The sequence below is a fragment of the Wasmannia auropunctata genome, unplaced genomic scaffold (assembly GCF_000956235.1).
Source record: "Wasmannia auropunctata unplaced genomic scaffold, wasmannia.A_1.0 LD335186.1, whole genome shotgun sequence".
NCBI lineage: Eukaryota > Metazoa > Arthropoda > Insecta > Hymenoptera > Formicidae > Wasmannia > Wasmannia auropunctata.
Window position 1 is genome coordinate 17,037 of NW_012027704.1, and position 14,294 is coordinate 31,330.

Here is a 14,294-nt window from a genome sequence, read left to right on the forward strand (position 1 = left end):
GTGTAGTACGAAACATAATATACAACTAAACGTGAGGATTCTCTCGCGTGAATCACAATCGAGACACAATTCGTTCGGAGCTTTGCCTTCGCGCTGCGACTTTTCGTCCATCGATCCGCCTCGAAATATCGATAGATCACCCCACAGTCTTGCTTATTTAGCCCGTAAAGTGCTAACAATAAGAGGAAGAACGACGGAAGTAAGATACTAAGAAGTAACGCGAACGACGAAGGAAGATGAACGGAAGAGAAAAAGGAAAAAAATTTCTGGCGTTCTTCGTCCAGAGTTTAAGCGGATATTATCTCGGGAGATCGCAACACGACGGCTTGCTTGCGCGATCACGCGATTGATCCTTCACGATTTACTGTTTTTATTTATCGGTGTTCGCCCCCTTTCGCTTTTCTTTTTTTTTTCAGTGTCCGAAACGGCACTATCTGCGGAGCGAAGGGACGCTCGTCCTACGGGCAGAAGCACTTCTCTTCTCCGACGAAATGCGAAGTTCTTGGCGCGAAACCACGCCGACCGCGTTTCTCAGTCATCGCAAGCTCGCGCGCATAGAGCCCAGCTCCGCTCCTCTCGCTCGCCCTCCTACGCGACTCGCCCGCGATTCCCCCGCTTCTCGCCCTCCCGCGTTCGTCTTCGCGGATCTCGCGACGCAAACGGCGACGCACGCATGCATGCACGTGCGTTCGCGTCGCGCGCTCCGAGCCGAGTGAGATATAAAGGACGACGTAGAAGACGAAAGGAGGAGGAAAAAAAGATCGAGCGAGCGGGAGGAGAGAGAGATAGAGAGAGAGAGAGAGAGGACGGTCGAGAGATGACTTCTCCTCCTCGGAGATGTACGCGCGAGATATTGCGCGGAGAGACGCGGGAGGAAGCGGAAGACGCGCGATTGACTTCGTCTCACAATCGGAGCGGCCTGATAGCCCAGGGACGCGAGTCAACGACGATGTCGTCGGAAGACAATGTCATCTCGAATTGCGCGGCAATCGTCTGTGCACTGTTGTCGCTACTGCTACATGGGTCCGACCGCGTGCTGCTGAAACTGGTCGAGGTGCCTGGAGATCTCGCGGTGCAGCTGCTCGGGCACTACGCCAACGCTGCTGAAGAGCGACCTGAGCACATTGAGCTCCTCGTTGAGCAGCTCGATCCGCTTCTTCAGAACGTCGTTGTCCTTCACCAGCATCTTGACCTTCTCCTCGGTCTCGCGCGATCGCACCTTCGCCTTCTCGCGGCTCTTCCTCACGGCGATGTTATTCCTCTCCCGCCGTCGTCTGTACTCGTCGCTCGCCTTGTCGATGGTCTTGCTCTGCTTCCTGGCGACATTCGCGGCGGGGTGGTGGGTCATCACCGGACCCTTCATCGGGCCACCCCGCGGCGGCGGCTGGTGTACCGGCGCACCCGGATGACCGCCCGGTAACGTGGACGGCGTCAGGGTGGTGAAGGTTTGCCCACCATTGGCGAACGGATTATTCGTCACCGGGCTGTAGCCGGTAGGCGGATACTGAGGGCAGTGGCGTCTGTAATCCGCCGGATCCAACGGCTCCTCCTTGATGCTGGGCGACTCCGAGCTCGAGCTATTGCTGTCGCTGCAGCTGTTGCTGTTCTGATGGTAGGTAGCGCCGCTGTGCACCGGCTGCGGCATGTAGGCGAGGGTCGTGCGGGGATAACCGCCCGTCCTGACGTGCTTTAAGGCATTGTTATTGGTGCCAAGCATGTCGAGTAAACCGTCGCCGAACTGATTGTCGTCGATCAGGTTTTGAAGATCCAGCGAAATCTCCGGGGCATTGAGATCGGTAAGCTCGCCGGCGGCGGCGCAGTGCTCGACATACTGCTGGTGTAGGCTCGCCTTGCTGCCGGATACCTGCTTCACCACCGCGCTATTCTGCTGCTGCTGATGATTGTGATTGTGATTGTGATTGAGCAGGGTGGAATTGTTATTGTTCGTCGCGGCGTTATTGTTATTATTCTGATTGCTGGTGTTGTTGTTGAGCACCTGGGCCTTCTTCAAATCGGCCGTGCCCTGGGTCTGGGCCTGGTGGGCTGCTGAATCATACATGACTGGTGACTCCATCGCTCACTCGCACATCACAGACGGGGAATCCTTTCGCCGGCTTCACCGCGACCACCTGTACCGTCCTGTCCCGCGTTTGTGCGTAGAAGCGTCGATTCGCGCGCGTTGCCGCCCGTCTCGCTTCTCTATCAAGTTATCTCCCGCTCCTTCGGCCGTCGGTGGCGCACGTACTACGTCGTCCAAGACGAGCCGGCAGGAGAGAATGTTTCTCGGTGAAAATCGATCGCCGTCACACCGTCACACCGTCGTGTGGACAACAAACACGGACCTCGTTTCCGCGAAAAGCGCGCGTCGCGATTTTTGACACTGTTCCAAATACTTACTTTACGATCCCCCGGATTATACAATACTCTGAGATCTCGAGGACGATGATCACACGTTTCGTGTCTGACGACGACGTTATCTCGGCTTCAACTCTCTCGTCTCTCCCGCTCCGCGGGAGTCAACAGAGTTCGCGCTCGTTTCAGTAGTCTTGACGCGATTTACTGACGCCCACGCGCACAGCCGTAACCGTTCCTGCCTCGCTCTTGGCCTCTCGCACTTCGGAATACACACGGAAGGATCGCTACGTGATGCTCGAGAGTGAGGGGAAAACGCAATGAGATGCGACAACGACAGACCCACTCAAGAGTTGGCGCGCGACTGAGCGCCGCGGCGGCATGTCGCAAGCTTTCAATGTGGCGCACGCCGCGAAGCCGCTTCGCGTCCCCATTGCGCTTGCGCCCGCGAACGTCGCGCTTCCCTCCGCGCTCCGTTCCGCTCCGTGCTTACCTCCTCTCGCGGAGCGGTCCTCTCTCGGAGGGACCGACCGCGCCGCGGAGCGTCCACACCGCGCTCCTCCTCCCGTCGCGGCGCTCGCTCACGAGTTAGCTTCCACTTCCCCTCGGCTCCTTGTCCTCCTCCGGGCCCCGTTTCTCTCTCTTCTCTCTCTCTCTTCCTTTCTCCCTCACTCTCGCTTTTCCCATTCGTTATCCGCGTACGCGCGGATCCTATCTCTCTTTCAGTCTCTCTCTCTCTCCTCCGATTTCTTTCCTTTTCCCACATTTCCCTCTCCGTTTCCGACGCATTTCGGCCGTCTTTTTTTCTGCCTCCCTTCGCTCCTCCGGATCCCTCAAGCGTCTCACTCTCTCTCTCTCTCTCTCTCTCTCTCTCTCTCTCTCTCTCTCTCTCTCTTCTACGTTTTCTCGCCTGCATCCCTCGACGCCCTGGCGCACCGCGGTCCCGTCACAGCTCCGCTCCGCGCGGCGGAAAAAGTTTTCCGGCGCTTGATTCTCCCGGTGCCGCTCGCATGCGACACCGCATAGCGTACGAAAAAGGCGGCCTTCCTTTCGCGATCGATGCACGGATTTTCCCGCTCGAGCAATTAGCGGTGCCAATTCGTGGTTTATCAGTCGTCATTTGGGCTGTCAGCCGTCACGTGATTTGTCCGAATCGAAAATAATCGAATTTAAATTAGACATTAATCCCGAATATGAGATCATTCTACATATAGTTGCCATTCATTAAATTCGTTAAATGCGTTACATAATTTTTCATATTTAATACGGCGCGCATCATGCATCGCGATGTAACGGCTTTGTATATATCGGGTGGCGCCTATCATGACGTTCGATATTTATATTTGAGAGCATCTTGTTTGCAGCTGACAGGAAAGTGCCATCGTTTACACGATATTGCGCAATCGGCGGCAATCAATTCAGAATTTCCTGTTATACTCGTTTCCTTGTCGAAATTTTTATCGAGAGATGATTTTCGTCAAATATCGCTTTAGTTGCTTGAAATATACAGCTGAGATATGCAAACCTTTGAAGATTATTGAACACTAGTAATAGAATAATAAATAAAATTTGTAACTATATATGATCGCGGACTTTTCGTAAAGTTTTAATAAAGATTTATTAATGGCAAATATAAACGATGCTTCATATCGAACTAGATTATTTTAACTATATCTCCTCATTTTCCGGGGAATTTATGGTTATTTTTATTTTTTTTATATTTCCTTATTTATGTCTCGGCGCTGCTCGCGGCTTATCACTCTGCCATAGTTTTTTTTTATTTAGCCTGGAATTCTCCGGAACTTTACCAGATTTTTTTTTTGAACATTTATTCCCTTTCTCTGTCATCTCGCTAGTCAGATTAGCTCATAATTCCTGGAGGATAATTTTCACAGGAACACAAAATCGGTGGGCTTTTCCACGCGAGGATGCATCGCGATCGAGCTCGACAAAGTTTCGCGTCCTCGCGAATAGACGAATCATTGTTGCGTTATGTTTTGATTGTTTATCAACGCAGATTTTTTTTTTATCTTAACATCGTGCGCGCAGCGTAGTTACGCGTGCGTTGATCTACGAGCCAACGCACGCTGACGTATATTACTATAATCGCCCGGATTGAACGACGAGTTTCTGTGTATATCAGCAACTCGCTTGCGTCGATCGACTCTTGTCACTATCAAGGCACAGAAAAAAAAACAAAAAGCGACTTTTACGCGCGATTGACACCGAGATTAGATCGCGTTAATTAACATCCCCTCGCGGATCACTAATTAAGGCTTTACGCGCTCTAATTCATGTCTAATTGTGTATATGTGTGTCATCATGTGTATATTATATAATAACGAAACGAGTTACGAAACGGGAATAAGATCTGTAAACGATACGTTATCTTCGGTGTGTCCATCCCTCTCTTTTTGATTCTTTTATTTTATTTCATGAATAATTTCTCATTTTCTCTTAAATAAAAACAATTTTGTTTTGTACACAAAATCTTTTTTTTTTTTTAGACAAGAAAGTATTAAATTACTTAGTTTTCTCTCTCTCACTCTTTGAAATTATTAATATTTAATTATTAATAATATTCTAAAAAATACAGTAATGCGTATGTACACTCGCTCACTAAAAGGTTGCGACACTTTCTTTTTTATAGGTTTCAAAACGTATTAATATTTTGCAAATGCGGACCACGATTGGTGTTATATTGCTTTTAGACTAAAGATAGTAGATCGTGGTTTGCATTTGCAAAATATTAGTTATCTATAAAGTATATATTACGTATATTAAATATAAATTAGAAACCTATAAAAAAAAAAGTGTCGCAACCTTTTAGTGAGCGAGTGTACATCCTATACTTTGTGTATTACGTGTTTTATACAGCTTATAAATTATAACTCTTTTATATGGCCATATATTATTTTTACTGCTAACAAAACATCATTACAATTTATTACAACAATTTAACATTTTAACAATTTCTGTAAATTTGCAGGCTCAAAAAGATCAAATATAGAGCTTAGCGTTTTTAGTATAAGTTATCTTAAAATAATTTTAATGATAAACGAATTTGAGAAGTACGATAAATATCGCGATCAAATAATAGGATCATTTTCTAAATGTTAGTTAATAAATATTTTACTTCTTTGCAATTCTGTCTCAAAAAAGAGAAAATAAATCAATTAATAATGTTTATTTCTACCATCGTAGATTTTTCTCCTTTTAAGAATTAGAAAAAGATAAAAAGTAAATAAAACCGTGATTAAAGTTAATCTACATTGGTAGAAATGGACATAAGTCTCAATTATAATATTAAGATTTGCGGAATCGTAAGAAATATATTTACCGATTGTTTAAAGTCGGCTGGCAAGCGCAACCCGCGGCGGCCGCGACTGCAACCGGATCGGTCGCGCCATCTGGCGGCGCGCCCCGCGAGCGCCTTCAGTCGGTACTGCGTACGCGGGGACCGACCGCCGACGGAAAGACTCGAGCACCGCCGAATTTCCTCGCCGTGATATTAGCCACAACAAAAAATTCGTGGTGGTCGCGCAAAAAGTTTTTTCGTACGCTACGTGCTTTTCCGCGTTCTACCTGCGGCAAGGTGTTGGTCGTCAGCCACGTCGTCGCCTCGTCCAGGATTCGGCGGCCCGTCGACGGCGCGAAGTAAGCGACGCGCGTGCACGTCGCCGCGAGCCCATCCTCGCGCGGCATCCGCGCGTTCGATCCCGCCTGCCGTGTGTTGTGTGTCGGGGGACCCGTGTGCGCCTCTCTTGACGGGAGAGAGACTGGGCCGACGAGAGCGGCGCCGTGCACACGTTGCGATGTTGTGACCGAGGACGGACCGAGGACGCGAACCCTTCCGGTATCCGTCACGGTGTACAGCCCGACTCGCGAGACGATGCACGGCTCTCGGCTCTCGGCACGAGAGATTCGACCCGACTCCGCGTCACCTCACTCGCCGTGGCATCCTTTGGCTTAACCTACAAAGGATCCTCGCGCGAGGACTCTCGCTCGCGCGCCTTGCCGAACGTGGTTCTCCTCGTTGAGACGCGGCATTTGTCGCGACACGATTGATACAGATTCTCTCTGCTTTCTCGCGAGCGTCGCTATATATATATATGTATATATATATATATATATATATATATATTTTATTTTATTTTATTTTATTTTATTTTATTTTATTTAGCTTCAGTCCGAACGTCAATCGGACGCGCGATCTCTCCATTAGCTTTTCACTCTCTTGTCTCGTTCCTTTTTCACTTTCTTTGATTCCCATCTCGTATGAATGTACAGTCATGGATACATCGGTTGTGACACTTTCTTTTTTATAGGTTTCAAAACGCACTAATATTTTGAAAATGTGGACCACGATTGCTGTTATACTGTCTCTAGACTAAAGATAGTACATCGTGGTTCGCATTTGCAAAATATTAGTTATCTATAAAGTATATATTATGTATATTAAATGTATATTAGAAACCTATAAAAAAAAGTGTCGCAACCGATGTGTCCACGACTGTACATGAACTCGCTCTGAGGCAGTTCTAGTTTGTTTGCTAAGTTGACTGATGTCATGTAATGTTGCTTGCAGACTGCACAATCACGCAAGAGTTATAGGGCAATTCCAGCATTCACAATGGCGGGAGAGCAGCAACAGTTTTTTCTCAAATGGAATGACTTCCAGTCGAACATGGTGTCGTCGTTCAAACATCTGCGAGATGAGAAAAGCTTCACGGATGTGACATTGGCTTGCGATGGTCAGACTTGCAAAGCGCATAAAATGGTCCTGTCCGCCTGTAGTCCTTACTTCAAATCCTTATTAGAGGTACGCTGCGCCGATTATTACTATTAGCTGATAACACTGGCAATTTATTGACCTTGCAACTAAATGAATTTTCTTCTTGATTTACAGGAAAATCCGTCCAAACATCCAATTATAATTCTAAAGGACGTTGCGTACAGCCATCTACAAGCCATTCTAGAATTCATGTATGCAGGTGAAGTGAACGTTTCGCAAGATCAGCTGCCAGCATTTCTCAAAACAGCAGACCGGCTTAAAGTTAAAGGACTAGCTGAAGCTCCCGGTGCCATTAAGAGAGAAGGTTAAAGATACGCACGTTAATACGGTATGCTTTAAAGATTTATTTATTTTAAATGACAAAAAAATTTATGTATAACTTATATATAAATTTCTAAATGGAAAGTTTCCTTTTTGATCATTTAATCCGTTGGCAGAATATCTGCATATTTGAGAAAAGAAAAAGATTATTTAATAAGCGCTGCATTATTTTTTCAGTAATATTATTGATTTCGGAGTTTATATGTCGCACGAGAGTTCATTGTTCGGTTATTGATTGTGCAAATCTATTTATATTCTCGTGGCGAATAATATATATACGAATTTGATTTAGCGCGCGGCCACCACATGCGCGCTGGACGTGTATGAGCTATTAAATTCTATGGCTGCCGCAATGTCATTTTTTATGCATGGTGTGAGGATTGTTTACCGTTACTTAAAAATGCAAATGGGGCAAAAATGTGAATTTTCCTTTACAGGTATTTGAAAAGTGTGTGGACTGAAAAAACAGTGTAATAATGTAAAGTGATCGAGTAAAATACATAAAAAAGTAAAATACACCACACAACATAAACACACAACACGACATACAATTATAAATATATAGAGACATATGTAAAAAAAAAAAAAAAATTTTAACACACTGCGTGTGCACAACTCAGTGTCCTACGGTTCATGACTTGGATCAACACGCGGTGATGATGTAAAATAATGCCTTTTTCTTATTCTCAGTTACTGTTAAATGGTTGTATTGATAGTATGTACACATACATGCAAGTAGAGGAAAAGATGTTGATGTTTGTCTTGAACCCATTGCGCCACATTGTGGCAACAACAATAACAACAACAACATTGATTATTTTTTTAAAATAAATCGTCTCGCGAATAAGTGAATCGCGATACTTCACAATGCTGACCGGGGCAGTCTTGGTGGATCAAGTTGGAAATGTTGAGAACACCTGTTACAACGCCTGTTTTTTCAAGCCGATCTACCTGACTCGTGGCACACTCCCCTATCGATTCTATTTGGTAGATCTATTCACGAAGTAGCGTTATCCCATACATACATATTATGTACGTGTATAATAATTATCTCGCGTGTTTGCTTCGTCGCGCATTAGCTATCACTTAATTCATTCGAATATGTCGAAATATGCTTTTTTGACGATAGAAATCTGTATGAAGATCATTTTAATTGTCCGTTTCTGCAAATTATCACGGGAATGATTATGGAGATCGATTCCACTGGGCATTATCGATATTACATCGCGGTATTTTAATTGTACAAATGTTAATTGAATAATTATAAATGAAAGTATTTTATTTTGGCACGCAATCGACAAGTTTTTGCTTCTGTCGTGGATAGATTTGCGAAACCCCCTCCCCCCCGGCAAAAATCATTTAAAGAATGTCAAATCAGGTTTACTGGAAGTAGTAACGTTGCGCGTTTACATCATTTCTCTTTCGTCAATTTTGCGGTATTGAATCACTGCTCTTTTGCGTTCGCGCGAAGTGTATAAAAAAAAAAAAAGAATACGAAATATGACAGGAATTGTAATACCGTAATTAATCTCCGTACAAGTTCGTTACCTCTTCTAGTGATCATGATTTTTACTTAACCAAATACTGCCAGTATTTGTACCGGCGTATTCACAATATTACCGATATAGACCAAATTTATTTATGATAATAATATATTAAGGGTTGAATGTCTTAAATTGAGGGAAGGTTATTGTAATATAAGCGAAGTAAATTTTTGTAAAGTCGGAGCGCACAGTTCCTTTTCCCTCCCGAACAACCAGGACGCTCGGAAAAGTCTAGGAAGGAAGTCAGGAAACATTATCGAGTCAAAGACACAACAATCGATTTGTTATAGATACGCCATGCTTTACCTTGTCTGTAATCCAGTGTTTTAATGTTATTCTATTTCGCCGTTTTATTTATCTCTTAAAATCTTACGACAATAGGCAGTACAAATTTTCGTCTGTTGCGTTTTATCGCTAGGTAAGTCTACACTCGTATTTCCTGACTTTGCCGTCTCTTGTAATTACACATTGAGAAATTATCCAGCGTTTCGTGAGTTTTCCTTGCGAGTTAATTGTCCTTGTGCCTAAATATGTGAATTTACTCCAACCTTTTACGTGGATTATTATAATACCGAATTAGCACGAGTGAACTTTTACGGACACTGAATGCCGATTTTAGAATCGTACACATTCACGTAATCGAACGTCAGTCATACACCGCAGAATGTTACGAATCATAGCGCATCATTTCCCGCCGATTTTGCTTCGGATGTTTCTGTGAATTACACGAGAGAGACCGCTCTTGATCGAATTTACGATTGTAAGAATGGTCCGTCGAAAAGAACTCGTCGTTCGTAAGAATGTTTTGAACTATTCTACGCGATAAAGCCCAAGTCCTATGGAACTTAACTTTGTATCAAAGTAAATAGCTTCCATACAAATTACGGCGATGCCTGACGATAACAAGTTCTGATAATTAACGGGACCATTCTCGTGCAAGCGGCATTAAAGTAAAATTTGCGATGTAAGAATAGTTTGCAAATGTGTTTGGCATGTCTTCTTGCAATAAGGGTTCAGTTATTTGAAATTTTTTTTTGCATTTGAAGGGTGGATGTGCAGTGTCCCGAAAAATCACAATAATTGGTGACAATGTCTAAAAAAAATCGTGAAATTTCAGAAATGTAACAATGTTCCGAAAAGTCACAGTTTCGAAATTTCAGAAGTGTAACAATGTCTCGAAAGGTCTTAGAATCTTAGAATTAAGACAATGTCCCAAAAAATTATAGATAAAAATGAACATACCAAGAAAGTGTTTTTAAATTCAAAACATATATTAGAGGAAAGATATATAATATATTAATATTTTTCGTTCAATGATTTTTTTAAAATAAAATAAAGCTCTATGTTCCATATTTTATTCTGTACACTAATATTTTTTATTATATTTCTTAAATATCATATGTATATATGATAAATAAAATAACATAACGTATGTATATCTAGATTTTAGGTTGTTAGCTACAAGAGTTTATAATCTGTATACATGTATTTCTTTTTATAGCAAAAATTGTAACGTATTGATGAAGTGATATAGTAATTGTCTAGTATTGTCTAGCAATTGCAAAATTTTTAAATAAATTATCGAGACGAAGAAATTAATTTAATTGATTTTAGAATTATTCTCTGAGATATATATAGATATTTGTTTACTCAAACTTAATTTATAATTTTTCGGGACATTGTCTCAGTTCTAAGATTTCGGGATTATGACTTTTCGGATTATGACATTGTCACACTTCTTTCGGTATTACATTTTATCTAGTATGACATTTATGACCTTTTGGAACATTGTCGTACTTCTCAGATTTCGGAACGTTTTTTTTCTCCAAGACATTGCATATCCACCATCTCAAGGTTTCATCTTTCGCAGTTATCCGATAGCAATATCGCGTAATACCCCCGACGTTTAATCTCAGTATTTAAGGCAGTGTTAAAAGCGTCGAAATGGATGGGTTCAGTTCCTACAATGATATGTTGTTTACCGGGCATTTGGTGGCTGAATGTGAATAATAGTATCATGTACATTTGCTATGCTGTAAATTTGGAATACAATTATTGTAGAATAGAAAATCTCATATAGAAGTGACCGTTCGCGCTAAATTCACGTTACGTAGCCCCACTTTCCGTTACGCTTCTCGCTCCATCTCCGACTTCCATATATTGCACTCTTCACATTCACGACTCCAAATTCACGATTTCAAACCGCTTGCACAAGTTATCGGGATGAATCTCTCTTCCCTCTCTCCCTACTCGTCTTTCCTTTTTCCATTTCGTTCCTCCCTGCCGTTCTAGCTGAAATTCGAAACCTCTTTGAGAACTCCTTATTAACGTTACTTTTGCTATTATACGACTCGATGATGATTATGATATGATGTTGAGATATAAAATAAATTGTGTAAATATGCCATTTTTTTGGCATAACTATTTTTATTGCTCCTTGTGTATTCCTTCTTGCGGATTCTGTTCCTCCATCTTTCTTAAAACATTCTAACGTCTCAATGCTGAAACAAACATTGCGTACAAAAGACGTATCGCAAAATTATATTTTTCATTGTACATTATATTAATACATAATTTGATCACGAAATATATTGCACAATACATTTATAGTCATATAAGCAGAATGTGATAGAGTATAAAAATATGTATAGGTGATCAATTTTTTACACTTAAAAAATTAAATAACACGTTCATATAAGATATTGTATGAGGTAGTAGCGATCAGAAGCTGCGCTTTTGATTTCCTGACTTGCTTCTTCGTTCGTGACAAACGCGTTAGTGGAAGTAACAACGATTGATGGCTGATGCTACATGGTGTATTCCCTATCTTGTCTTTGCTTTTCCAGAGTAGGTTATTTTGTTTTTGCTTATTTTTCAGGGTCTATAGAAGAAAAATGAATATTGAAGTATGTAGTGTTAAGAATGATTTGATAAAAAAGTGTTCCATTCTTACGTGCAGACGTTGGGAAATTAAAGACCGGGTATCTTGGTGCAAAGGGTTCGTTGGCACCGTGTACGTAATTTGACTCGTCATCATCTTTGATACTATCCGCTCTTTGCATACATTCTTCATATGACGGCGGTGCTAGATATAGAAATGATAGTTTTTAAAAATTATATCCTTTAATAAGTTCTTACAATTGTCGATAAAATTTCTTTGACGAATCTTACAAAAATTATATTTTAATTTCTTAAGTATGTGACAAAAATATTTTCATAGATTTTTTTTCTCTCAGACTCTAATTTGCTGCACTTCTAATCGAATTAAGAAATTAATAATTTAGTAATTAATATTTAAGGAATTACGTAATTAATATAATTGAATATCGATTTTATTTAAAGGTAAAATAAAATCGATATTCAATTATACGTTTACAACAACAAAAAAATTACTCACGTATATCCCATGGGTTAGTCGACGTGCCTGGAGAGCCAAAACCTATCGCTTGAGGATAAGGCGTATTTGGTGGTTCGTAATCTGGGGACGTCGGCATGGGCGGCGGTGGATCATAATCGTCAGGTATTACAGGAGCTGTAGGCTGCTGCATAATAGCAGCTGTAGGTTCTGGCATATAAGATGCAGATGGAATAGTAGAGCGTAATGGAATTGTTCCGATCAAGATCGGATAAGTCTTAGTTTTGCTGCAATGCCTGTAATATAACAGAAATTGAATCGATTTTTTAATAAATCTCTATTCAATATAATTTAATTGCAAATTTTTGTAAATTGCGGAACATTTATTCAAAATAATAACTACAAAACAATTCCTAAGAATTTTAAGAATTAATTAAAAAAGCAAGTCATCAACTTTTGTAATATATATATATATATATATATATATATATATATATATATATGTATACAGTTGCATATGCGAATTAAACTGCAATTTATTTTATTGCTGTGCTTCGGGGAGGTATATACGTACATTCCAGCGACATGAATTGTAACGCGTAGAGTATATTTCTGGTCTATTATACTGCAGTTTTCCAATTGGGATGGCGGTATTGGTGGAACCCGTAATTGTAATAATACTATACCGCCTTGTTGGATGAGTGGTCTCTGAGTTTGCTCGGCTTTTACGAGCGCCTTATCCGTCTTGGTGACAGAGTACGGTGATCTCGCATGGAAATCCAAAGTCTTTATCGTCAGAAATTGAAGGAAAAAAAAGATCACAATTACTATTACATCGATTGAAATTAATTTGATGCGCTATAGTTACGGCGCGGGCGGTTATACCTACCCGTTCCAATTTGGCACAGATCTTCGTCACATTGACTCTGCTGGTGTTATCGAGGTTGACCGTAGTCTCTATCGATTGTCCCGGCACAAAGCCCCTCGTCGGTATTCTGATACGTGCTTTCATCGTACCCAAGTTGAAACAGCAGAGACAACAGAAATTACTTTCGACCACTTCGTCGTCCACGCCGAGCTAATGAAAAAAAGAGATTATTCGCTTTTGGTGACGTCACCGATCGCTGTATTCATTTTGGAGTTATTTCTACGTAATATAGAGGCAAAAGAAACGCGCGAATTGTTTATCTTCACTTACACACAGATGACTACGAGCGTTTAAATCGTAAGATGCGACTACGGTGAACGCAATTTTGCACTCGTGATCGAATCTCCATGGTCTGTCGATAACGGCCTTCATCGTGTACCTGATGTGACCGTTCGCGTGCTCGAAGCTGCACGGTATATTATTGGGCAGTGAGAAATTAAAAAAGTATCTATGAAACCCTGCTGACAACCGCACCTCTCCATTGCCTGTAATTTATAATGTTTTTCGTCTAATTAATCAAATAAATCAAAAACGTTCCACGAATAAATTGATTTCATCAATTAATAGAATTGATCAAGCAATTATATAATATTCAATTATTTTATTATAACATTCTTTTACAGATCTATTAAACTTTTTCGTATAGCTCTACTTTTATTAGATTAATCTTGTGAGTATATTTACCTCCTGTATTTCCTAGTAGGTAATAAGTCAGGTTAAAATACTGCTCGCTTGCTCGGAAATGATCAATGTGGGTGCGATTGTGTCCTTGGGAATCCTTGGTAGTCCTTCTTCTCTCCCAGTTAACATTAGCTTCTCCCTTAATTGACAATTTCAGCGCTATGAGCAGAGAAATATCGGCATTTTTAGTTTTTATGTTTTCTAGTAAAATATATTATATTAAAAATAATAAATCTCTTTTCTTTATTTCTATTAATTTTTTCATAAATATTATTGAAAGAAATTTTCAGTTCTTGCTTTGTTTTAAGATCGGAAGAG

At 41.3% G+C, this 14,294-nt stretch overlaps 3 protein-coding genes across 6 annotated transcripts in view; 1 reads left to right on the forward strand and 2 right to left on the reverse strand.

Moving 5' to 3' along the window:
* Window positions 1-6: 6 nt before the first annotated feature.
* Window positions 7-2,712, reverse strand: LOC105457647 (CCAAT/enhancer-binding protein). Its single transcript, XM_011702439.1, has one exon. The coding sequence runs from the start codon at window positions 2,072-2,074 to the stop codon at window positions 1,016-1,018; it is 1,059 nt and encodes a 352-aa protein (XP_011700741.1). The 5' UTR covers window positions 2,075-2,712; the 3' UTR covers window positions 7-1,015.
* A 3,099-nt stretch (window positions 2,713-5,811) lies between these two features.
* LOC105457651 (longitudinals lacking protein-like) lies at window positions 5,812-11,094 on the forward strand. Of its 2 annotated transcripts, none has more exons than XM_011702445.1 (4): window positions 5,812-6,009; window positions 6,941-7,174; window positions 7,262-7,475; window positions 7,906-11,094. In XM_011702445.1, exons 2-3 carry the CDS (start codon window positions 6,986-6,988, stop codon window positions 7,454-7,456), a joined length of 384 nt encoding a protein of 127 aa, XP_011700747.1. In that variant the 5' UTR covers window positions 5,812-6,009; window positions 6,941-6,985; the 3' UTR covers window positions 7,457-7,475; window positions 7,906-11,094. The 2 variants fall into 2 exon arrangements, with proteins under 2 accessions (XP_011700747.1, XP_011700748.1); XM_011702446.1 differs by lacking the exon at window positions 7,906-11,094 and adding an exon at window positions 7,646-7,899.
* Window positions 10,846-14,294, reverse strand: part of LOC105457650 (arrestin domain-containing protein 2-like) — a 6,287-nt gene continuing 2,838 nt past the window's right edge. For 2 of the 3 annotated variants that reach the window (XM_011702441.1, XM_011702443.1), the window contains exons 2-8: window positions 13,980-14,135; window positions 13,566-13,780; window positions 13,257-13,445; window positions 12,942-13,153; window positions 12,410-12,663; window positions 11,966-12,097; window positions 11,531-11,893 (exon numbers count right to left, since the gene is read on the reverse strand). In XM_011702441.1, coding sequence (XP_011700743.1) covers window positions 11,880-11,893; window positions 11,966-12,097; window positions 12,410-12,663; window positions 12,942-13,153; window positions 13,257-13,445; window positions 13,566-13,780; window positions 13,980-14,135 — 1,172 coding nt within the window. In that variant the 3' untranslated portion in view covers window positions 11,531-11,879. The other variant, XM_011702442.1, reaches the window with a different exon arrangement.

Bases quoted from the DNA above. Each gene is read 5' to 3' on its own strand.
- LOC105457647 (XM_011702439.1), bottom strand. From the start codon at position 2,074: ATGGAGTCACCAGTCATGTATGATTCAGCAGCCCACCAGGCCCAGACC.
- LOC105457651 (XM_011702445.1), top strand. From the start codon at position 6,986: ATGGCGGGAGAGCAGCAACAGTTTTTTCTCAAATGGAATGACTTCCAG. The intron at 7,175-7,261 runs GTACGCTGCGCC...CTTGATTTACAG, and splicing joins ACTTCAAATCCTTATTAGAG to GAAAATCCGTCCAAACATCC.